The sequence below is a fragment of the Sander vitreus genome, chromosome 18, assembly GCF_031162955.1.
Source record: "Sander vitreus isolate 19-12246 chromosome 18, sanVit1, whole genome shotgun sequence".
In the NCBI taxonomy this organism is placed as follows: domain Eukaryota; kingdom Metazoa; phylum Chordata; class Actinopteri; order Perciformes; family Percidae; genus Sander; species Sander vitreus.
In genome coordinates this window covers 25,608,982-25,632,996 of record NC_135872.1, presented here as the reverse complement: position 1 = coordinate 25,632,996, position 24,015 = coordinate 25,608,982, and the positions used below count along the sequence as shown (strand labels likewise).

General features: G+C 39.6%; 1 protein-coding gene across 2 annotated transcripts; it reads right to left on the bottom strand.

Annotated features, from left to right (window-relative positions):
• Positions 1–1,197: 1,197 nt before the first annotated feature.
• On the bottom strand, positions 1,198–18,544 carry gopc (golgi-associated PDZ and coiled-coil motif containing). 2 transcript variants are annotated; one of them, XM_078274577.1, is made up of 9 exons: positions 18,016–18,544; positions 16,572–16,736; positions 11,628–11,651; positions 8,153–8,328; positions 5,647–5,812; positions 5,462–5,557; positions 3,695–3,859; positions 3,449–3,614; positions 1,198–1,888 (listed from the first exon to the last, which is right to left on the bottom strand). In XM_078274577.1, the coding sequence occupies exons 1-9, from the start codon at positions 18,274–18,276 to the stop codon at positions 1,773–1,775; spliced, it is 1,335 nt and encodes a 444-aa protein (XP_078130703.1). In that variant the 5' UTR covers positions 18,277–18,544; the 3' UTR covers positions 1,198–1,772. The 2 variants fall into 2 exon arrangements, with proteins under 2 accessions (XP_078130703.1, XP_078130704.1); XM_078274578.1 differs by lacking the exon at positions 11,628–11,651 and having other exon boundaries at positions 18,016–18,543.
• Between the last annotated feature and the right edge of the window lie 5,471 nt (positions 18,545–24,015).

Below are 24,015 nucleotides of genomic sequence, written 5' to 3'. Positions count from 1 at the left end.
TAAAAAAAAAATTTTTTTTTAAAAAAAGGCAAAATAAAACTCCATATGCATTCCAAATAAACCAAATTGGAACCAAACTTTATTTAATGGCTAAATAAATTGTGACTTGAATACATGCAAATCATATGTATGAAGAGTTTAGAGAGACAAACCAAGCACCAAGGAAACAGAATAACAATAAGCAAGTAAAGAAACTGACATGTGAATGCTATAAGGGCACAGAGTCATGGCATACTAAGGGTTCCACTCACTTATGTGCCTCTGAGCTGGAACACTGGTTGGTAGCAGTGGTGACAACAGATAGGGCTGGGCACAATAATGTGTTAAACTGAATATCTTTGCATCAAACATTGCATTGGCTAGGCCCATGTGAGATAGGGGTTGAACACTGAAGTTTAAAGTAGTTTGTGTATTTCACTGCATTATACTGTTAGATGTAACAAAATACAATGTGCAACAATAGAATGTAATGTGACAATAAAAAAAAAATAAAAAAAATACAGTATACAGCAACACATAGTTAAGAAAGACCCCATTATTGAGAATGATTGCATTCAATTATATATCATACAAGTGTTATTGTGCCCACCCCTGTATATTCAACATGCCAAAATATACTTGTGATTAAAAATCTATGGCGAAGCATCTATCCTACAGTAACCTCTTTTTAATTAGGATACAATACCAGGGCAGGGTTTTCAGGTCAAGTGCCTTCAGGGACTTGGAAGGGTATTTGCAATGTCATTTTTAACTAAAAATATCTAGAGGATGAAAAAGAACTTGCTGCCTTCAGCTTGTTTGATTGTTTTGCGAAATGCTGGCTCCGAAGGGCTAGCCCTTCAGATTTCTAAGTCGAATAAGAGAGGGGAAAAAAGAATATTCATAAGATACTTTTGCACTGTTCAATATGGACATCTTTAAAGAAATGTTCCCCCCCAGTCCTCTTAATTATTAGTATGTTTGTTCATGTGGTTGTAAAATATTTAGACCCTGGATACATAATTCAAACTATTTACCTAGTTTTGGTTTTTAAATGTGTTATTGGTGACAACAGGCAAGATTTTACAGCATTTTCCAGTTGATATTTATTTCACAGGGTTTTTAAATTTAATCATGTGAAAGAGCATCAATGGCCTTGCTCTTGCTAACTACAATGATCACTCACATCAAACAGATTTATTCTCTTTTCGTAAAAAAGTAATTTCCTTTCTGAGATATTTTCCTGGCTTCCACCAGGGTCCCTGTAGGACAATGTAGTCTTGAATATTTCGTCAAGAACAGATAATAGAATAACTGTACAAACAAAAGCAAAACACTCCACAATCATTTCTCCAAAAGCTGCCTCTGAAAGACATTTTCAACAATGAATAACCTCTTCTTTCATGAGGTCAGTGTTACTCCATGACATCTACTTCCTTCTGCTGTTTTCTCACATACAGCTATCCTGTCAATTTACATTATCTTAATATAATATCAAGAAAAAGTCACACATTGTTCAGTATCGCTCCCTCCTCTACAAATTGTATACCTCTGTTTCTTCAAATGTGAACTTTTACCCCAAATCATTGCCACATGCCCAGGCCAGACCCCCAAATCCCACCACCCCACAACACCAAGAGGAAAAAGGGAAAACAGACTCTCAGATCACAGATCTCTGTTCATTTTCCCTTGTCCCTAGACTTGTCATAGAATTCTTTAATTCAGTTCTTTGAGAGGGATTTTTTCCACAAATCCTCCTTATATCTCCAAATACCAATGGCTAGGCTGAGCCTTTAGGAAGAGCAGTCAGTCTCAGGAGGCTTTGAAGGGGTTTCATCTGAAGTTGTCTCAATGGAGATTCCAGTGTCTCCATTCTCTGGTCCATTGCTCAGTGACATCTTTTCCAGAGCTACAGGGTGGACACAGTTTCAGATGTAAAATAAGTAAAATATGTTGTTCTACATCAACCAGAAAACATTACCCATAACACTGCATGTGGTGTCTAGGCTTGTTTAATTCAGCAGCTCAAAGTGGAGAGGAGGCATGGTTCCCTTTTTGGACCACAATGTTCTGGGGACTCCATAAGAGGAACTGCCCACTGGGGAGCTCCCTGAGAACTACCTCCTGTCTGGGGCTTTTTTTTCGGTTTGCATTGGCAATAGGAACACTGAAGTGACGTAAGCCGGCCGGTCCGTCCGCCTGATAGTATGTGCCCACTGTCAAAGGTCATTTTCACGCTTCCCATTCATTGTCTATGTAAGCAAACGTGGCATGCATTCTGGTAGCGTCGCCCGCTCCTCATTTGCATAAAGTTAAATCAAGCTACTATACGCAAATGTGCAACTTGACTCACCGCCTCTAAAACACTTTTAAAGTGACCATTTTCGATCTAAAATGAAGACAGGTGGCTGCAAAGATGTCTCTTAGCAGCGGGGAGTAAGGTGTTTTCTGAACCGGTGTGGCATGAAAGTATGGTGGAATTTGCAGGCTAACTAGCCAACTAGCGGACGGCTGGCTAGTTTGCTAACACTAGCTTGCTAATTCTGTCATGCTTTCATGTTCCACTGGTGTCACTTATCTGGCGATAGCAATGTGCTCTCAAGAGTGTGTGGATGAAGCATTAAGTTGTTAAATTTTAATCTTTTACTTAGCTAGCGGCTAAAAAATGGTGGTTGCCATCTCTGTTTTTTTTTTCTTCTACTGGGGGAGTACCTACTCTAAAGTATGAGCTAAATAAGTCCCTCAAAACCGTATTCTAAAAACTACTATCATTCATAGTTCTTGCGGTGCAGACAAAATAAAAAGGGCTGTAATATTGCTCTACAAGATTCCTCTTTTTCATTCCTTCTACCTGGTTGTCATTATTCATAACAAGAGATTGATAATTTATTTATTGCTCATAATAATGTATTACTTTGTGAGCTCTTTGCAACACTAGAGAGCACAGATAAACATACCTGCTTTCAATCATTGGATTTTCATTTCCCCTCGTAGCTCCATGTAGCACTAATCATCTTATTTTAGAATTTAATCATTTGTTTTGTATGTAAAATCTTGATCTTCAAAGTAGTAACTATAGCTGTGGTGTAAATATTCAAATATGTCCCTTTGAAATGTAAAGTAGAAGTATAACGTATCATAAAATGCTACAAAAGGGTCAATTTCTGGAGAATGGATAACTACTACTCTAACATTATCTATATTCTCTGCCTATTCCGTAGATGCCTGACTCACTGTGATTGTTTTTTGTCCTTTTGTTGGGAGTAGTAGTACTAAAGTCTAGTGAAATTCACACGGATATGGCCCACAGAGATTTCGACGATAAACACACCGATTTAAAAACTACTGACCTAATAACTCCATACTATTAAATAAAACAAATATTCTATACATTGAAAATGAAAACAATGTATTTCATACAATCAAACGTTTTGAAAGTGAGCATTCAAAACTAGTTTTGAAAACTTACCCTGCAGTGATGCCGAGCTGTTGCTGGGTGCCGCTGTGCTGCTGTCCTCCAGTTCATCTAGGTAGAGTCGATAGCGATGGCCACTGTCGTCTTCATACTCCACATTCTCATCATCGCTGTCCACCTCTGGAGCCACATACACCACCTCAAACTCTATCTGTCCTCGCTGACACAGACACCATGAATGAGCACTTTGAGGGAATGAGTGTGGTGTAGTGTGCGCATGTGTGTGAACGCCTGTGTTACCTGCTGGGACAGAATGGTGACAGCCTCCTTGTGTTTGGCATCCCGCAAATTTATGCTGTTGACAGCAAGGATGGCATCCCCGACATGCAGACCTCCACATCTGTCTGCAGGCTGACTTGGATGGATCTCTGAAATTAGAATGGGAACACCGTGCTCCTTCCCACCCTGGTGAGAAAACATACACAAGTTAATTATTCGGGCAGGTACTCTTTCAGGTTATTTTTTGGTGATGTCAGGAATGTTTTATGTTTGAAGGGACGACAGCAGGGCGCAACCCCCCTGCAGCTGCCGCTACCGGCTACCTCCAACCCTACTAACGACCTGTACCATCACCTAGTGTAATCTCTTCATGCAGCTAAATAGAGCGCGCTGTGGCTTGAAATAGAGGAAATGGTTAGCAATATGACACGATTAGAACGTCTATAAAGTATTGCTGATTCATATCATTTAATGTTATTTATATACCACATAATCAAACTTTGAATCTGATAATGCTCCAGAATTATTTCTCTTTATTAATATTGGTTTGTCCACTGCTGGTGCAGACGTGTATAATTCGGGGGAACTTCGGTACCAGTAAAATTAACTACTACATTGTTTCCCACTGTGTGGTTGCCATGGTCACATGAAATAACTGAACCATAATCAAACTCGGACAGAAGCGGCAAATAGGTGTGCAGATTCACAAGACTAGCAGTCTGTACATTGCAGAAAATGGCAGCAGTGGATGCAAGACCAAGCTGTCTGAAATCAACTTTAATGCTTTGTCCTGTAGAAACTGCAAGCTTGAAGTATTTTCACAGTCATTCCCTGTATTGTCACTAAGAGTCAATTCTCTTAATTTCCAGTACCGGGTTGCATAAACCACCTGATGTTTGTCCCCAAAATATTTTCCAAGGCTCAGAGGTTCATTTAGGAGCATTGCATTGGTCCCTTAAAATATTCTGAAGAAAATGTTTACTGTAGACCTTCTAAGGATTTCCTCAGAGATCCTAAGCGTTTGCCCTTAGCCACTGAAGTATTCCCTTATGGTGATTTCATGCAACTAATTTTTTCTACGACATCCTCACGCCAAAAACACACTGGCCGCAGATGCGCCGCAAAGTGGAGACATTTTCATTTTGGCGCCCATGTTATCCAATCTGTCATTTCAATCATCAGAAGCGTTGCATTGCATTAGATACTGCAGGGATAACTTCGGCGTCTCCTCTATTTCTTCCGCAAACAGCGAGCGAATGCATCAAGCCAGGTAGGTTTCAAATTTCAAAATAAAACATCCAGGTTTATGGTGATTTTGGCTGTCTTGACTTCTGTGTCTAGAGCAAGACCGCGGTCAGGCACAGAGAGAAAGAGAGACAGACTGTAGGACAGGCACAACCTTGAGCAACCTTAGCCTAAGTGGTATCATGCAACTGGGTACAGACCCTTAGTTAGCTGCTTTTAGTTCAGGATTTTCAAGCATGTAATGTTAGAAAAGCCATTAAAGTTTAGCTGGTACTGTGCATGAAAGCCTGCACAGACATGATCTGTATGATCTGAATGGAATAGTAATTAGAATAGTTAGGACACCTTCCTGCGATCTATTCAAAATGAACATCAGGATAAGCCAGAGGCTTATCTACTGTATAAGTTTATTCCCTGCTAAGTAAGCAGGTTTGCATTCAAACTTATGGAATTGTTGGCTGACTTTAAAGAGATCTTGGCTGCAATTTCAACAGGCTGTCATAGCCACTTTCAGGAAGAGAAGAAAAACAGCTGACTTCTTACTGTAATGGAGATTCCAAGACCCTCATGATCATCTTTGACTAGCACCACTTTTCTGATAGGGCCAACTCCCTGGGTTTTCTTCAAGATGTCTGGGTCCTGTAATTACATTAACACATTAAACTTTGGAAGCACGAAACACTAGAAGTGTATCAACACTTCTAACTGCTTTTTAGTTTTACACTCACATGTCCAACAGGCGAGGGCAGAGGTTTCTTAGGATCATTGCGACCCCTACATGCTCGGATGACGGTCTTATGGCGGTGAAGGTGAATCTCTGCCTCCAGTTGGTTCCACAGCTTGTCATGTGCAGGTCCTTTCATGTCACGGCCCAGTAACTGGATCTGCTGCACCCTGGAAGACAGATCAAAAGTTTATCAACAACAACAACTTAGCGCCCTCCACCTACCATGGTGTTTGAAATGTATTACCACACATTTAATAATGTACTGTGTTCTATGGCTGTACCTGAAACAGATTTTTTTTTTTTAACTAAATCGCATTTCTGAGGGGCTAAATGCACATGCATCAGAACCAGCAACATTTTTGTCCCATGCTTGGGTTAACAAAATAGCTTCATTGCGCCCCCTACAAAATTTCAAAGAAGTAGCCATTGCAGTGGTACAGGAAATCTCTGGAACAAGCCAGAAAAAGTTACTTTTCTGATGACCCACGGATGTGGAATAGGGTTGTGCTGTGATGGCTGACCGACATCACGACAGAGAGCCACCATCGTCATGACACGCCCCCCACCCTGTCAGACACACACTAATCCTAGTCACGGGCGTTGGACGGGAAATTGACAACTGCATCGGTCTTGCGTAGGGCTTTGCGCTGCGCAGGGTGCAAGATAGGGCCCCTTAAGTGGAAGCTACCTTTTTTTTTTTTCTTACATGCAACCTATTTGTGAAAAAGACCATCGCTTTGAGCAGACTGGATTGGCTGTAGTGATAGTGTCTCTCTCTCTCCCCGTTAGTAGTAGCTCACTCTACCTGGACTAGTAACGTATCAGCATGCAGTAAGGTCATGCTCTGCGCCTCGGCTTAGACAATGGTCTCGAGCGAGAGAGAAAAGGCGTTAACGTGGAACACTATCAAACTTTCCTTTCTCCCCTCATTGGACTAAGTTTGTGGACACTACTGTGTGCGTGCATCAGTAAGTAAGTCTGATGTCCTGTGGGTACGGGACGATGTTATGTATGATTTATGAATGTACGTTAGCAACAGTAGGCTAATTCACGAGGGTGCTATTTTATGTGCAAGCTAATATTGTGCATCTATTCATGTGTGCTGCAAGAGTTAGGTTTCTGTTTATTGAATGCGTTATTCAGTGCAAATATAACCGAGAATGTAGTTTAATCTCAGTAATGATGGTACATTAGGTTATTACTGTCACTCTGTTAAAGGCAAATGTTCCACTGTACTGTCGTTACGCAGATCACGGAGATCTGATTGAGTATATAGACTTTAAGGCACCGTAGTTAAGTGAAAGTGGGTCAAGTTCTAATTTACTGCCCCTACCAGCAGGCAGCAGGATAGCCATGTAATACTGTCGATTTACAGAGGGCATTTAAATGTATGTCTGATCGTTTCTTTGTTAACTGTTAGCCCATAGTAGTAGAAAAAATATTTATGTAAAGAGATATAGTATAGAGATATAGATATCATCGTCCATCGCAAATGTTTTACTGTAAACATCGTCAACTGCCAATTTAGGGGACATCGCTCAACCCTACTTTGGAAAACCATTGTCAGTTAACACAGTTCGTCACTACATCTACAAGTACAAGTTAAAACTCTAACATGCAAAGCAAAGCCCGAGCTCATCTGAGATGGACTGACGCAAAGTGGAAAAGTGTGCTGTGGTCTGACAAGTCCACATTTCAAATTGTTTTTGTAAATCATGGACATCATGTCCTTGGGGCCAAAGAGAAAAAGGACCATCCACATTGTTATCAGCGCAAAAGCCAGCATCTGTGATGGTATGGGGGTGTATTATTGCTCATGGCATGGGTAACTTGCACATCTTTGAAGGCACACTTCATGCTAAAAAGGTACATAAAGGATTTGGAGCAACATATGCTGCCATCTAAGCAATGTCTTTTCCAGGGACGTCCCTGCTTTTTTCAGCAAGACAATGCCAAGCCACATTCTGCACGTGTTACAACAGCGTGGCTTCTTAATAAAAAAGTGTGGGCACTAGACTGGCCTGCCTGTGGTCCAGACCTGTCTCCCATTGAAAATGTGTGGCCTGTATGAACCGCAAAAAACGACAATGGAGAACTGAAGTCGTACATCAAGCAAGAATGGAAAAGAATTCCACCTACAAAGCTTCAACAATTAGTGTCCTCAGTTCACAAACAGTGGTAAACATGCCCCTGTCCATGGCTTTTTTGGATTGTGTTGCAGGCATCAAATTCAAAATGAGTGAATATTTGCAAAAAAACAAGTGTAAACATTAAATATCTTGTCTTTGTAGTGTATTCAATTGAATATAGGTTGTAAAGGATTTGTAAATCATTGTATTCTGCTTTTATTTACGTTTTACACAACGTCCCAATGTCATTGGAATTTGTACATGATCCCCCTTAATATATAACTTGTAAATAATATCATCCGCTGTAACATTCTAACGTAGTATCTTCTTTGCAAACCCTCAACTTTTACATATGGTTTGTGAGCTCCAACTTCTTACCTGCCAGCCAGTTCCTTGTCCAAGTATTTGGCAGCCAGTCTGGCTCCATACACTTCAGCCTGCAGTACTGCCATGTGTCTGCGAAGAGCCTCATTTTCTTTCTTAAATAGTCTCCCTTCTGTTTCCAGCCTTGCCTCTGCTAATTTCTCCTTCTTGCTGACCTCAAGCTCCTGTTCCTAGAACACGAACACACACACACACACACACACACACACACACACACACACGTTAATCTATGGCAGCATAATACAGTACCATTTAGCAGAGGTGGTTGTCACACTAGTTCTAGTAGAATAAGTGATAATCAAATAAGAATTGTGGATTGAATGTTTTCCTGTGGTTCAAACACATTACTTCCAAATCTCTGAGAAAACTGTGAAAAGTAATGGGAAGAAACAGTTGCAGCTGAAAAGCTGATCCAGTTATTATTGTTATAATGGCATATCAAAGTCAGTATTTGGCTTTGACAGATAGATTTGGTCTCAGTTTTTAATATTAAGTCCCCGTTCAGATTCGGCACGGGCCGGTATACGATTCTGACGGTATGATAACCTTCAGCAAAAATATCACAGTTTCACAGTATTGCGGTATCGCAATTACAGCTTTAAAATGTATTTTTAAACATTGAACACAATGTCTTTCATTTTTAAAACACACTGCACACTGGCAGGTGTTTAAAAATGAGAAGCTCGCATCTCCATGGTCAAACCAGCTGCTGCTAAAGTTGGAGATGGACACAGGCAGAGTAGAGAGAAGTCTTATATTGCAGATATAGTAACATCGCTCCCAAAGCAATGTCTGGAAAATGATTTAAATGAAATGAGCTAGTTTGACAATGGAGATGCGTAAACCTTGACCGTAGTCAGAAAAATGCACTAGCCAGAACACAGGACTTTCTTCCTGTATTTACTTTCTAGCTCCAGCCCCATCTGACCAAAAAGCAGAGTGAATGTTCTCGTGTAGTTTGTAGTGATGCATTTTGGTTGGCTTTAGAAGTTTTCTCCGTGTGAAAAAAAAAAAATAATTAACCAAGTTTACAACCTCATCAACTGATTCGGACCAGAGCCAACAAACAATAGGTGTAAAAAAACGCACTTAAAGCAAAATTAACATATCTTTTTTTACCCAAGGGTGAGTGCGACTAGCAATAAACACTACAACTACATATTATCGCCATAAAGTTCTTATAGTGAATGTGTTGGCATGCTATACACATCCAACAGAAACAGAGCAACATTTACAATCATGTAGCAAATAAATCAGTCATAAGTGAGTCCAATATTCAGTCTTTTAAGCTCAGTTTTGGTCTTCACTAACTCCTTTGAAAAAGTTTGATTTTTAGGTGCTAAATGCTTCACCAGCTAGTTACAAATTTTTCGTAATTTGGTGCTTGGTGAGCTGGTAGTATACAGTGAGTGCCTTCTGTGTCTGTAAATGTTGCAGATGAGAGCTGTGAGAGTGAACCAAAACAGTAAAGTTGTGGGCTATAAAATCAAAACAATGAGCTAAAAGTAGCTAAAATGCTTTGTAGAGCTGAGGGGAGCTACAGAATTTGTGATAATAGTCTGTTGTCACTATGAGCGACCCCTTTTACATTACACAGTCAATTGACCTATTATATAACATATTGAGTAGTTCTCTGGCCCCAATGTGTAAATCCAGCCTACTGCATCCCTGAACAGGATAGTTGAGATATTATTTTCAAAAACTGTTTTGTAACTCTCAAAAACAGCAAAGTCTGAAGTTACTGAAAGAAACCAGATCATTATTTTTTTTAATTTTATTTGCATTTCAGAAAAACATTATTTTTAGAGCAGCAGAAATCTGTGAGACAGGTAACTCAAAACCTCAGCACATAAAACTGAAACGATCTCCTTAATCAAATACTAAACACACACATGTACTAAAACAAATACATTTCATGTAATATGGGTGTATGGACCGTTAAAGAGTAAATTTGAGTGAATTACAAAGGGCAGTAAGGTGCTGTTTTACATGTGCAAGATTCCATGTAGTCTATGTAGTACATGAAGCATGATAACGTAAATAGAGTAAGTGGCCTGAATTATTATGTTTGTTTACTCTAAATTAGTACTTAGTACTAGTATCATCGAGTATCATCATAATGCAAGTACTACTAAATTTAGCTTAAGGGATATTTAATAAGCCAAACTACTATAGGTGCCACGATTCGATTTGACTTTCAATATAAACATTTTCTTTCAGCAGTGACGGCAATGCCACAATTATTCCCACTAGATGGCAAATGGTTCTTTACAACAACAGTTGTTTTTTTTTATTAACAAAGTGCAATTGAAAGCACCATTAGTTTACTGAGATGTACATGAACGCACCATGGAGCCCACATGCTTTACCTTTAGTTTGTTTGCTCACTGGGAAGGCAAAGCATTGGCACACCAGTGACTTCAGAGAAGCAGGAGGATTTTTCCAGTTCTGTTGTTTCTTTGCTATATCTGGAGAAGCTAACGTATAAGGTCAAACCCTCAGGGAAACGTAGTTATTGTTTGGAAAAACTTTAGATTTCGATTGTAAAACGTATTAAAATATGAATGCATGTTTAAAAAAATAAAAATAAAATATATATATATATATATAGTCTAGATATGTGGCAAGTGACCATGGTATAAGCGGGTAAATGCCCTTCGAGGTGTCCATTGTCAGGTATTAATTAACTTCAGCTGCGCGTCAGACGGTTCACGCCTTGCCGTCGTACATTAATAACTGACAATGGACACCTCGTTGGGCATTAACCCTTACATAATGTAGTCTTTATCTACTGAGTCCACTTTTAGCAATTGCATGCCATTATTTTAACTTGTTTATTATAGTTTAGTTTTAAGTTTAAGTTCTTTATTGTCATGGCAACAGAATTCTTGGTCCTCAGGCTCCCTTCATAAATGTATAAGTATAAAAAGAAAATCACAATGGTACATAATTGTTCTTTATATTATGGTACTTCAAGAGCATTATTCTAACCTTTTTCCCTCTCCCTTTACAGAACCTTGCTGCAAGGGGAGAGCTGCTGGGGCCTTTCTGTGTGGAGTTTGCATGTTCTCCCTGTGCCTGCGTGGGTTTTCCCCGGGTACCCTGGCTTCAACCCACAGTCCAAAGACATGCAGGCTAGGTTAAGGTGTGACTAAAATTGCATTTAGATGTGAATGTGAGTGTGCATTTTGTACTAAAAAGTGTATGTGTATTTTTCTTTTACTTTCATTGGATGGTGATTGTAATTGTGTGACTGATCCTACCTTTGTTTTCCATGGACCCTGAACGCCTGGCTGTGTTAGTAAGTAAGAAGACAGGTATAATTCATGTCCCAGTCCTTTCTACTCCTGTCTTTAAGTATCATTGAATCACTAGTTGCAACAAGTGTAGCTTCACAATCTATATTAAATCCAAACAGCTCATTTTAAAAACCTGACATCCTGCAAAATACACCCATGCACAAACTTACCATCTCTTCCAAAGTTGATGCAGGCTTTAGGAGAAAGGAAGCAGAGTAAGAACAGAAATAAGTCATAGATTAGAGAAATTCTAAATTTTAGGCAACAGAGATTGTGAGTTAACCATTTATACAAGTGGCAGATATATTGGAAAGAAACATGCACATCACTTGAAAAAAAGTAATTGAAAGGAGTTGAAGAAACAGGAAAGGAGTAGAGAACCCCAAAGCAACAGCAGCCTAAGCTGGCCCCTTTAAGCTGCCTACACGATAGGCGGCAAAACCGCTTTGCGCGGTGGCGCCCAACTAGGCGGGGCGCTACCCCTGGCATCGCGCACCGCTTGGATTTGCCGCTTTGCACTACGCTCAAAGTTCAAATTATTTCAACTTTGACCTAGTTGCTGCTGACCTTTTGAACGCGCAACCAATAAGATAACAGCATGGCGTTACCTAGCAACGGGAAATAGCTTCCTTGCCACTAGGGGCGGATCTACAGGGGGGCAAGGGAGGGGCAGCTGACCCCCCACTGTAGGGCCTTGCCCCTCCAGCTGCCCCCCTAACTTTGGTGTTCAAAAAACAGTACTTGTAAAAACAAACTGCCACTATGTCCACAAGTTTCTTAAAGCGCAACTTTCGCCAAAATACAACCTAGGGTCTTTTTGTGAATGTATCTGAGTCAAACTTTCGTTTAAAAGCATATTTAGGACGGAATCGCCACTTTTAAGATTTACCGTATTTTCGTTTTGAACAACTCACCGTAGGTCTTGTTGTTTCCGGCGGCAGCCATTTTATCAGTCAAAAACAATTGATTTCTGAATGCAACATAACAAGGAAGAGAGTAAAGATGGAAAGCTCCTAAAGCTTAGTTCCATATACATGCATGGATTATTTCTTGTTTTGTCGTTATTGAAAAACAATATTGACCTCGTAGTTGAAAAAGGAGCCTCATATGGGGTCTGTTCATTTGCATATCGACTCGTTTTGACTGCCGAGGTGGTAGCGGCCAGAAACAACAAGACCTACGGTGAGTTGTTCAAAACCTCTCTTTTTAGTAAACTCTGGGTACACAAACAATGTTGTCAATGCTTTCGTTAAGGTGTAGAGCCCCTGGTGATGCTTCAAGCAAAGTTTCATGCTGGGTCGAGCCTTCTTAGTGTTTTAAAAATAGCTATTATGAGGCTAGCATAAAAGTGCCCCTAGCACTCCCATTCAAAAGGCCATTTGACCGAAAAACGAAAATACGGTAAATCTTAAAAGTGGCGATTCCGTCCCAAATATGCTTTTAAAACAAAAGTTTGACTCGGGTACATTCACAAAAAGACCCTAGGTTGCATTTTGGCAAGAGTTATGCTTTAAAACATTGAAACAATTAATTTATATTAATTAAAGGTGCTCTAAGCGATGTTGGGTGATGTCATTTCTTGTTGACATTCAAAGTATTCCCAACCCCAAATCCTTCTCGTCAGTTATTGGCTAGAACACGGTTTGTTATGTTTTGTGGTGCAGGTTGGTGCCGTTTGTTCTTGTTGCCGTTTGTGGAGCCTGGGCTGTCTACAGAGACCACGTTTTTTTTTTTAACAGTGTGTTCTGGGGACAGGCAGCTAGCGGATAGTGTGGAGATGTTTGCTCTATGTGAAAAAAATGTTGTAGCCTAAAAAATCGTTTAGGGCACCTTCAATAATAATTGTAGATGTAATCTTAGCCCCCTGCCCCTCAAATACTCAGCCACGTGCCTGCATCAAACGTGCAGAGCGGCGTTCGCACAGTCTGGCTCGCACACAGCGAGTCTGCTGCAGTGTGGTGGCCCTGCATCCCGGCAAAGACTGGAGCGACTGAGCTGCCCCCGAGCCTCTGAAGGTGAAGTCAGTTTCCCCAGGTGAAGTTTAAACATGCGTTTAATTTAAGTTAAATTTGTAATAAATGTAATGTATGCTAAAGGCGAGTCAGCATCAACAACAGCGCCTCTATTACGTTAGCCAAAAGTCAAATCACTCCCTTATGACTTGTAACAGCATACTACAAAATATTACAAACTGGCATGTTTGAATTCATAACGTTTACAGAGGGTTGCCGTTTCGGTGGCGTTACATTACAACACACTAAACAGTGCTTGCTGAGACCGATCATTTCAATTCAATTCAATTTTATTTATAGTATCAAATCATAACAAGAGTTATCTCAAGAATCTTTACAGATAGAGTAGGTCTAGACCACACTTATATATAATTTACAAAGCCCCAACAATTCTAGAAATTCCCCAAAGATATTTGGGGGAAAATTTTAATGTGACAGTGGCAAGGAAAAACTCCCTTTTAGGAAGAAACCTCGGCAGACCCAGGCTCTTGGTAGGCGGTGTCTGACGGTGCCGGTTGGTCATTTGAATGTGATTAGTTAAGGAGTACTATAAAATCCACTTCCTCTCACATATCACGGCAATAAGGCTGCACAAATTAAACCAGGTGACATCCTTTACTGTCAAACTGGGAAATATTTTTTGTTTGATATTTACAGGTCAGACACTTTGACACACTGAAGAACAACAACTTGCTGGAAACCTCATATGAGTCGCATAAGTTATAGATTTTTTCTTAACAATAAGCAGCAGGAACATTTTATTTATTTATTAAGTTCTATTCTGAGAAGTTAAGCTTGAACCTAGGTAAACGTGCATGCTTAAGAACATTATGGTGTACTTTGCTCAACTGTGTCTGAAATGGGACCAGTAGCCATGGGGTTGACTCATCTATTGTACTTATTGCTGGCAACAAGTGTGGCTTATGCTAGCGCCAATACTCTAATATTCATCACAGAGCAAGGAGAGGGTCGGGTAAGAGCAACTCTTTCTCCCCGCAGCATTTAAACAGCCCCTCCATTCAGATTCAGAGAGGGCAGTCCAATCCATAACTAAAACATTGGGCGTGTTTATAATGAAAGATACGCAGAATTTCAGCATTTGATTAAAGTAACGTTATGTGAGCTGCTATAATATCCACTGTCGCCGACATTTCTGCAACACAGTAAATCCCGAGCTGTATTTTTCTTGCAAAGGAATATGAAAATAGAATGAACCAGTGTTCCCCCAGTGTTTTGCAAGCCTGGTGGCCCACCAGGCCTAAGTTGCCCCCCACCAGGCCTAAGCCACTGGGAATTATTTTTATTAATGTCTTTGAGAATTTCTTTTTAACTACAGGTACAGTAAGACGGCTCGGTTGAAAACTTAGTTATTGTCTCCTTTTAGCTTTCAGCACCGACTAATGGTGCTTACCCACTGCTAGTACCAGCTCTACTCTACCGCGGCTCGACCGCGGTGCCCCGTCCTCCATTTTCCATTGCAGATTTAGTACCGCCTCATGCCTGAGGCGAGCGTGGCTGGTCGTCATAGTGACGCCGCAGGAAACTGCCGTGACCTAATGCGACACACACACAGAACGTCGAAGGTGTGTTGTTTATGACTCTCGGCATGTGGCTGTTGCCAAAACCAGAAGACACATTTTGTTCAAAAGAAGCTGTAGGCAGCAACAAAAAAAAAAACACAGCTGGCTAAACTATTTAAAAATGGCGGGTTTGTTCAGGACACCCCCGTCTGTCGCTAGCAATGATGACGCAGTGATTAGTGACGGTTTTCACGTCACCTTTTGGTATCGCCTCAGCTTGCTTGGAACCTCGATGGAGGCGATATTAAAAAAAGTACCTGTTGGCAGGTACCAGGGACTTTTTTTCGTAATGGAAAACCAAAAAAGGCGAGTAGACTCGAGGCGAGTCGAGCAGATACCATGTAATGGAAAAACGCCATTAATGTAGGGCCCTATGGAATCTGTCTCATAGCTTTTTTTTTATTCTCAATTTCGCAATTCCATCCAGGCTCTCGTCAGAAAAAGACACTTGCCACCGGGCTAAATAACTTTTCTGGGGGAAACCCTGAATGAATAGAGCAGTTTTGTTTAAAAAATTAAAGTTCTATGAATTCCGGATGACCACCAGAAACAGTGCTTAACACTGAATATCTTCCATCTAGCGCATGCGCAGGTCGAGTATTTATATTTACAAAGTCACGTGACCTCGGGATAATAAGATATTAGGTATAAAGTTTCGGTGTCATCCACAAGCTCATTCCTACAGAATCTTCTTCACGAGATTCTGAGTGACTGAGACCTCTGGCGGTTGACATCTCTGAGGTGAAAAGATCCACCTCTACCCTGAAGAGACCCAAGATTCTGTGTACCACTTTTGGATGCAGTGCCCATAATGCTATTTTTCAAGCTACTGTAGCTGTCATATTTCATGGCACCCACACAAACACAGTTTTCATGGGAAATCAGCCGTCAAGGCTTTCGTCCCCGTTTGTCACTCTGCCTGAGAAGAAAAAGCTGTACATGGCACTATGTTAAAAAATAGCCTGCTACATGTTCATTTCAGAGGTGTGGTAGCTAAATGTATCCATAAAAATAACAACCAACTTGGTCAACCATGACGAGAAAACAGGATTGACAATTCCCCCAGTTTATTTTCTCTCTCCACCCCTGCCTAAGTGTGCACGTCCAAAGAAAAAAACAAACACAACGTAGCTTACCGGCTGGTAGACGCAGGGTAATGTTAGTTACTGGTAGCCTGCTAATGGTGCATTCAATTGCGCCAAAAAAAAAAAAAAACTCAAACTGTTGTTGCAAAATACCCCTCTGCTATCTAGTGGCTCTCATTGTGGCATTGCCGTCCTTGTTGAAAATTTAATCGGATCTTGTACTTAAAATCAAGTATCAAATTGAATAGTGACACCCCTAGGTTACTACGCATATCATTTAGCTGCAACATCCTCAGATTGACTCTGACTGCCAACCTATGTTTTATGTCATACCATCCTCTCCCTCCTTTTCTCTTTGTACCTATACTGTCTCTATCGAATATTGCCCTATAGCAAAACTTGCCACGTTGTGGACAGCATCTCTGTCTCCTACTTACCAGTCTGTCTTTGATGGATTCAGAGTCCTCAGCCTGACCTTGCTTAGAATGAAGCTGCAACTGGAGAGCATGAAGCTGCAGGAGCTGGTCATGGACCTCCCTTTCTATTACTTTTCGCTCAGCCTTAGCCTCAGTCAGCTCAGAACGGAGGTCCACCAGCTGAGCCTGCAGAGGTAAATAGATGGAGGCAAAGAAGAGTGTGGGGGGAGGATATCAGAGTCAGATATGTCAGGTCAGAGTGAACACTGTGCTGGCTTTAGATAAATACAGAACAGTCCCAGCAGGACTAGCGGAAAAAATTCAGGTCGATAACGATGATAAGCTTTGGAACTATTTACTTGATAACACAACTGCCAGTCTGGCTTTTCGGCTTCACAGTCAACTGTCACATACAACTTCTCACCAGCATACCAATTATTGACATGTAATATATTTATTGATTCTGATATGCTGCTGTATACTACTCAAAAGCGTTTCACTACTGGCAGATATCACTGTCCATCAACATACCAGTGGTGTGCCAATTCTTAGTGGTATGCCACTTTAACTGGTGTTATATCTTTCCTGAATCCTGTGATTGGAGGGTTTGAAAATATATTTGTGGTGACTTTTTTCATCCAGATTATAGGGGCTAATGAGAGTGAAATGCATACAAAAACACATTTTAAGTGATATATTACAAAGACATGCGTATAAATATATCCAAATATATGTGCAAATTAAATGTATTACTTATCTACATTTGAAGATTGCATACTGACTTGTTAGGGCTCGAAATACAAAGTTTATGAGTTGGGGCCTGACTTGAGACTTGTTAGCCTTGATTTAGAACTTGACTCGGACTTGCCTGTCTTGACTTGGGACTTCAGTGCAAAGACTTACTTATGACTTGCAAAACAGTGACTTGGTTCCACCTCTGTTCTTTAATGTCCGTTCAGACACTGGCACGGTTTCAAAAGAATCGTTTTAGCACCAGTATCGGAAAAAAAACCTAAACGATATCCAACTATCAATGACAGCTGCCTACAGTGTGTTGTTATCTTCAAGTATAATGTGATGGGAAAAACAAGTGGCATGGCATTTTTATGTGGCACACATCAGGGACATTCCAATAGTCAGCAGTGGCATATGCCAGTAAATAATCGTTGTGTTCCTGAGGGCAGTGGTATGTGACAGTGGCATAATATTTTCATGTACTAGGCTATTTGTAGGTCGAAGAGGGGCGACATATATTAGATTAGATTCAATGTTATTGTCATTTAGCAGAGTACAGGTACAGAGCCAATGAAATGCAGGATGGGCATGACATAAATGTTACCAAAAGACAAGAATGACAGTAACCGTTACCATAAATCAGTTTTTGGTCTTACAATGAAGACTGAATGATGATTAACCTCACATACCGTTACAACCGTTAACCGTGCATATTACAAGAGTTACTAACCTCTAGTTTATGGTTCAGTTGGAAAACCGTCTGGGTTTTGTGACAGAGCTGAGCAAAACAGGAGCTTAGGCTGGTCATCTTCTGCCGACCCTCGTACGTAATATCGACTTGATCTGGGTCTATTTCTCCGAGCAGCAGATCCACATCCACGAAGGCCTTGTCAAACTCTTTCTCCAGCACTTCTAGCCAGCGAAACATAGACATACCGGGGCCAAGGCCCGAGCTATGACCCGTTGGGGAGGATCCAGCCGAAGCGGACATGGCTAGAGTAATACAGAGCCCTACGTTAACGTTAGCGTACTAGCTTTTATGGTGAGTAACGTTAACGTTAATAGATCCCCTCCCTGTTTGCCACTGCGAAATAACGTTGAAACCCGACGACTAGATTACGTGTTGGGTTAGCGGAGAGAAGTCTGACAAATTGCGTTTTCTGATTATCTTGTGAAATGCACTAACATCACCTGACCAGGAAGTCCAATATCAGACTCACGATCTGTGAGGCCAATCAGGCATCTATCTTCTTCTTCTGCGTTTTTATTGGCGGTTGGCAACTAGCTTTAAGGGGCATTACCGCCACCCATGGATAGGATCTTTTGAGAGACCATACCGGTAAATGCTAGATCAGATCTGCTATACATGTTGACGTGGTTAGGGTAAGAATAACGGGGTAAGCCAATCAGAGGCATCATAAGGCAAAATGAGGCGGGTCACGAGGCACGTCCTGTGACGTCGACACGTCTAGCGGATCCGATCTAGCATCTACCGAATCAGAGACGGTTTAGAAATTCTACAACACAGCCAGAAGAAAATGTTTTTAAACAACATAATTTAAATATAACGTTACCCACACTTAAGACAGCGGCTACTGCTGATTTAACGTTAATGTAACATTAGCTGACAGACACAGATCATCACAACAAGCTTTTATCATCTTTTGGAGATTAATGTGCCAGCTATAATTGTGTGAATGTGAATTGTGTCCATTTTATTTTACATTTAAGTCAATGGAGCAATCTTCAAATCCTCTTCAGGCTTCTTCCTTTTTGAAAATGCTACTCCTCCTACATACTTTCACCTACAGACGTCATTCAAACTTTAAACTGTTCACAAAACCTTTAGCTATTACCTGTATTATGTATTCAGCTTCATTATACCTTTAACAGTTTTGGTGTTAATATCACTGTTTAAGTTTAGTGTTTCATTCAGGCTTTTTCTGTGCTTAAAATGTATTGCATGACTTAGAGTGGGTGACGACATCACTAAAGTGGGAAGCCCAGGAAAAACGTCTTAAAACCTCTCTAACTTGGGCACCTGGGTAGGTCACCTGGTAGAGTAGGTATCAATACATAGAGGTTTACCTCAACGCAGAGGCTACGGGTTTGACTCTGCCCTGCAGCCCTTTGCTGCATGTCATTCTTGCTTTCATGTAGTCAGCTGTCCTATATAAATAAAAGCCCCCAAAAATAATCTTAAAAAAAACCTCTAGGGGCACCTGGGTAGCTCACCTGGTAGAGCGCGCGCCATAGATAATAGGAAGTGCTTTATGTCTTTGATTGATGACTGTCAGGTCAAGAGGTCACGACCTGTCAAAATTTTGATTGATGGTCAACAGGTGTTTCTGATGCAATATCGTTCTATTTACAGTAGAGGGCAGAGACAGGAAATGCCTTTTTCAATTCAAATGAACCAATGACAAATGAGGGCGACAGGAAATAGATGGGTAAGGTTTGAATGAATTAAATTACATATCTTTATAAGTATTTGATACATTTAAACGCCTCATATAACTGAAAGAACTAGAAATGGTGAATGTTTAAGACACAGCTAACCAATGAGAGAAGGAAGGGAGAGGATTGTTATTGCATTCAACGTCTTTTAGTAATATAGGAATGAGCCACAAACAAAAAATATTAAAGCTATTAAACTATTTAAGCAGTTATCATTATTATATGAAATGGAACAACTTAATAACTAATAACTTAGCTTAAATCAGGCTTTAAATATTTTTTTAAATGTTGATGGTCTGTCTGTCCGTCTGTGCATGCATCGCTCTGACCCGTATGTCTGGCTCACAGTGTCCTCTGCCCCTCCTGCACCCTCAGCTGCTCCGTACTCATCTGGCAGTGCCTGCTTCCTTCTGGCCCGGGGATTGGTGTTCACACCCCTTTTTCCCACGCCCCTGGAAATTGCGTTTTCAATTCAGATGAGCGAACAAATGAGAATGAAGGAGACAGGAAATAGATGTGACTACTTTCTTTGAATTTTGAGTGATTTATTCAACTTAGTCATACTTTTCTTGTTTACGATCGAAATAACAGCCATATGAAATGAATGGGAAAAAGTATAATTTTCATCCATACACACACTCCTACAACTTTCCTGTGCTTGTGTGTCATTATACACATGAAACACACACACATACACACACACACACACACACACACACACACACACACACACACGCACACACACACACACACACACAAACAGACACAGTTCATGTTGTCATGTTGCCACTTGTGCATGTGAATCACCAATGTTCGCACACACATGCTTATGAATTTGAATTGATGAATACATAACTTATTTTGTATCATTTTAATGTAACTAGCATAACCACATTGACTTAAAAGATTGGATGTGTTTAATGTGGTGAAAGATGTCAATTTAAAAAAGATAACGTAGTAGTAAGTATTTTAGCTAATTATATCAAATATACAAACGTTAAAAAATATGTGCTTGTGACATTGTTTGTATTAATACAGCTGTTAAAATTATATTTTATTGATGTACACAATGCTTATAATAGTTGTAAAAAATGTAAGATTCAACTTTGCACCCTGAACCAAATTAGTTTCTTTGTAAAACGCCAACGTTAAAAGTAAGTAGTACTACTACCTTGAAGTTATATGACTTCACCAGATGTATTTATGTTTTAGCGACATTGCGTCGTAATTTCCCAATTCAGAATTACCACGACGCCAAACTGTAAGTCTCACAGACAAGATATGGTATGTTCAACATGAATATGAATTCATGAATACAAAATTTAAATTTAATGTAACTAGCATAACCACATTCGCTTAAAAGATTGTTTGTGTTTAATGTGGTGAAAGATGCCGATTTAAAATAGATAACATAGCAGCAAGTAGTTTAGCTAATAATATTAAATATACAAACATTAAACATTTTTAAACCTTATGTGATCAGTGTTAAAAAAAGAAAAGAAAAAAAAATGTAAGATGAGATTCAACTTTGCACCCTGTCCCAAATTTGTAAAGTAAGTAGTACTACCCGGCATTTTACTCTGGTCTCATGTTATCTGCATTTCAACCTGAGCTCAATTATTTATAATAATAATTAATTATACAATGCAATATGCAACTGACAACTTTGTCTTAATATTTGATGGCCTGTTCAGAGAATGACCGACAAATTATATATCACTTAAGAGCAGAAACTAAGAATTTAAGACCACAACTTTTTATCCTGTAACAGTATCAGTGAAAAGACCCTGAAGGGTGTTGAAACGGCAACTATGATTACATCAAAAACTCTGACTCAAACAAGGTTCTTGTTATTTACTAGAAAAGAGAGGATTTAAGAAAACTATAAGAGATAGTTAAAAAAGAAAAAGATATAGGAAGCTTGTCCCTCCAAGCAAACTGCTATTTTATTTATGAATTGGTATATCCAAATGTGATATTGTTCGACTTTGTATTTCTATTATTGTTATACAATGTTCTGTTAATTTTGTTTTGTTTGTTAGATTATTTTAACTCTTTATTTTCTATCTACAACATCTATCAATGTTGGAAGATCTCTCTTGGAGTAGACTAGTTTCTCCCTTTGAAAGAGCAAGGGCCTCTAGCTTGCAGTTGTCAGCTAAGGTCAAAGTCAACCTCTGCTCTGCTTTCCTAGTCCCATTTTTTAGTCTTAAGTACTTAATACAAGAAACAAATTAACAGTTAATCATGCAACATTAGTTAGTTGCAAGGATGTATAATACAAATTACTGCAATGATTATCTCTCTCCTATATTGAGTAGTCAGGTCAGTCTTTACCTAAACACCTTTACGCTTTGTACAAATTGACATTAATGTAACTTTAAATAAAAACCCCATACTACTACTTTATGAGAAATGTCCAAATAGTTATGAGACAAACTGCAGATTCTAGTTTTAGTGATATATATATATAATTCAGACTTGGGTAGCTTAAGTTGACTGACATTCGATAAAATTACCAACCAGTTGTTGATGGAATGCACAAGGCAACAGGCAACTTTCCCTTCTGTGACATGCTGCCAGAGTGATATAGAGCCAGTGGACGGGTTGTCTAGCTGTAACGTTCACTGTTTATTTTACACAAGTGTAGACGGTGGTTCGCATTCTTAACAGGCCCAGATTCATAAGCATCAGTTCTGCTGTATGAAATGAGCTGCTGTCATGCAAGCCAGAGGATGGCGCCTATAGGTAACAGTTGCTGCAACTAAGGTCAAAGGTCAACCTCTGCTCTACATACATGTATGTTGTTTTATTTTCTGTTTTTCTGTTTCCTAGTCCCATTTTTTAGTCTTAAGTACGTAATACAAGAAACAAATTAACAGTTAATTATGCAACATTAGTTAGTTGCAAGGATGTATAATACAAATTACTGCAATGATTATCTCTCTCCTATATTGAGTAGTCAGGTGGGTCTTTACCTAAACACCTTTATGCTATGTACAACTTGACATTAATCCGTAACAACTATGTTTTAACCAGCTTTATCTTATTATCTTGTATGAACTTTTAGAAATAGTATCATATCATATATGCTGCATGAAAACGAACCTCACACACACACACACACACACACACACACACCAGTGGTATGTCAACAGCCATACATTTATGTCCACATACGTTCTCGCTTAGTAGTTATCTTTAGATTGGATATGTCGTTAGATTAAATGCCCGTAGGAAAATAATTTCCAGACACAACCAGAACCACTCAAGCTAAAAAGCATTGAGTGTTAAATGCCACACGTCCCACTGTAGCCTTTCATCTCACTATATACACCGTTTGGTTTTATTTGTTAGCCCTGTGTTAACCTTGTTAAGCTGTAAATGTGGCAATTCTTCTCTCACTTTCATATGGAAAATTGTAGGGTATATATATCCAATTACAAATGCAAAGCACTGCTTATTAAACAAGAACAAGAAAATATATGAATGGATTTAAACACCGGTGCAGCCAAACACTATGAACAATCTTCATCTAGACAACACACACTGGCACTCAGAACATTCTGAAAGTAAAAACACTAGCATCAAACACCAATACAGAAACTAGAAACTTTTAATCTTTACAGTTTGGATAATTTGACTGATTTCACACAAATCAATATTTTCTTTAAAGAAAAAATATTTCATTTTATTTCATAACATACTAGTTTTTAGGTAAACAAGAAGGAACGAAAATGATCTGTTTGCGTCAGTAGATAGATTATTTTGTCTATAGTAATGTATGTACATACTGGAAAAACGAGAATTGATTATTTTGGAGGTGGTGCTTCCAGTTCTGGTGACATGGCAACAGCTTGATTGAGATCGCTTATACCTCCCCACAAAAGTAATTTTGTACTTTGTTTATCCTACATCTAAAGAGGAAAATATGCCTGGCAGCGAAAAACTGAGTTATGAACCTTCGCTCCGGAACGCATAAGGAGACTAATAAGTATTAGCCAAAGAAGAAAACGGCAAACAAACAAATTGCTGGGGACGCAAGTAGCATGGCTGACTTAAGTGAAATGCACAAATTGTTTGCTGAGTTAAAAAATTCCTTAAGCAATGAGTTCAAAGAACTGAAAGATGAACTGAAAGGTCTTCGTCAAGAGACTGAACGCGACATTAGAACGATTATGCAACAAACAGCTGATTTGATGTCATGTTAGTCTGAGGGGTTGCAAGAGTACTATGGATAAATCAGTTAAATTAATTGCATGGAATGTTAATC

Coding starts and splice junctions, on each gene's coding strand:
- gopc (XM_078274577.1), bottom strand. CDS start 18,276: ATGTCCGCTTCGGCTGGATCCTCCCCAACGGGTCATAGCTCGGGCCTT. Junction 8,329..11,627: donor CATCAACTTTGGAAGAGATG/GTAAGTTTGTGC, acceptor TTCGTGTTCTAG/GAACAGGAGCTTGAGGTCAG. Junction 5,813..8,152: donor GACAAGGAACTGGCTGGCAG/GTAAGAAGTTGG, acceptor TCTGTCTTCCAG/GGTGCAGCAGATCCAGTTAC.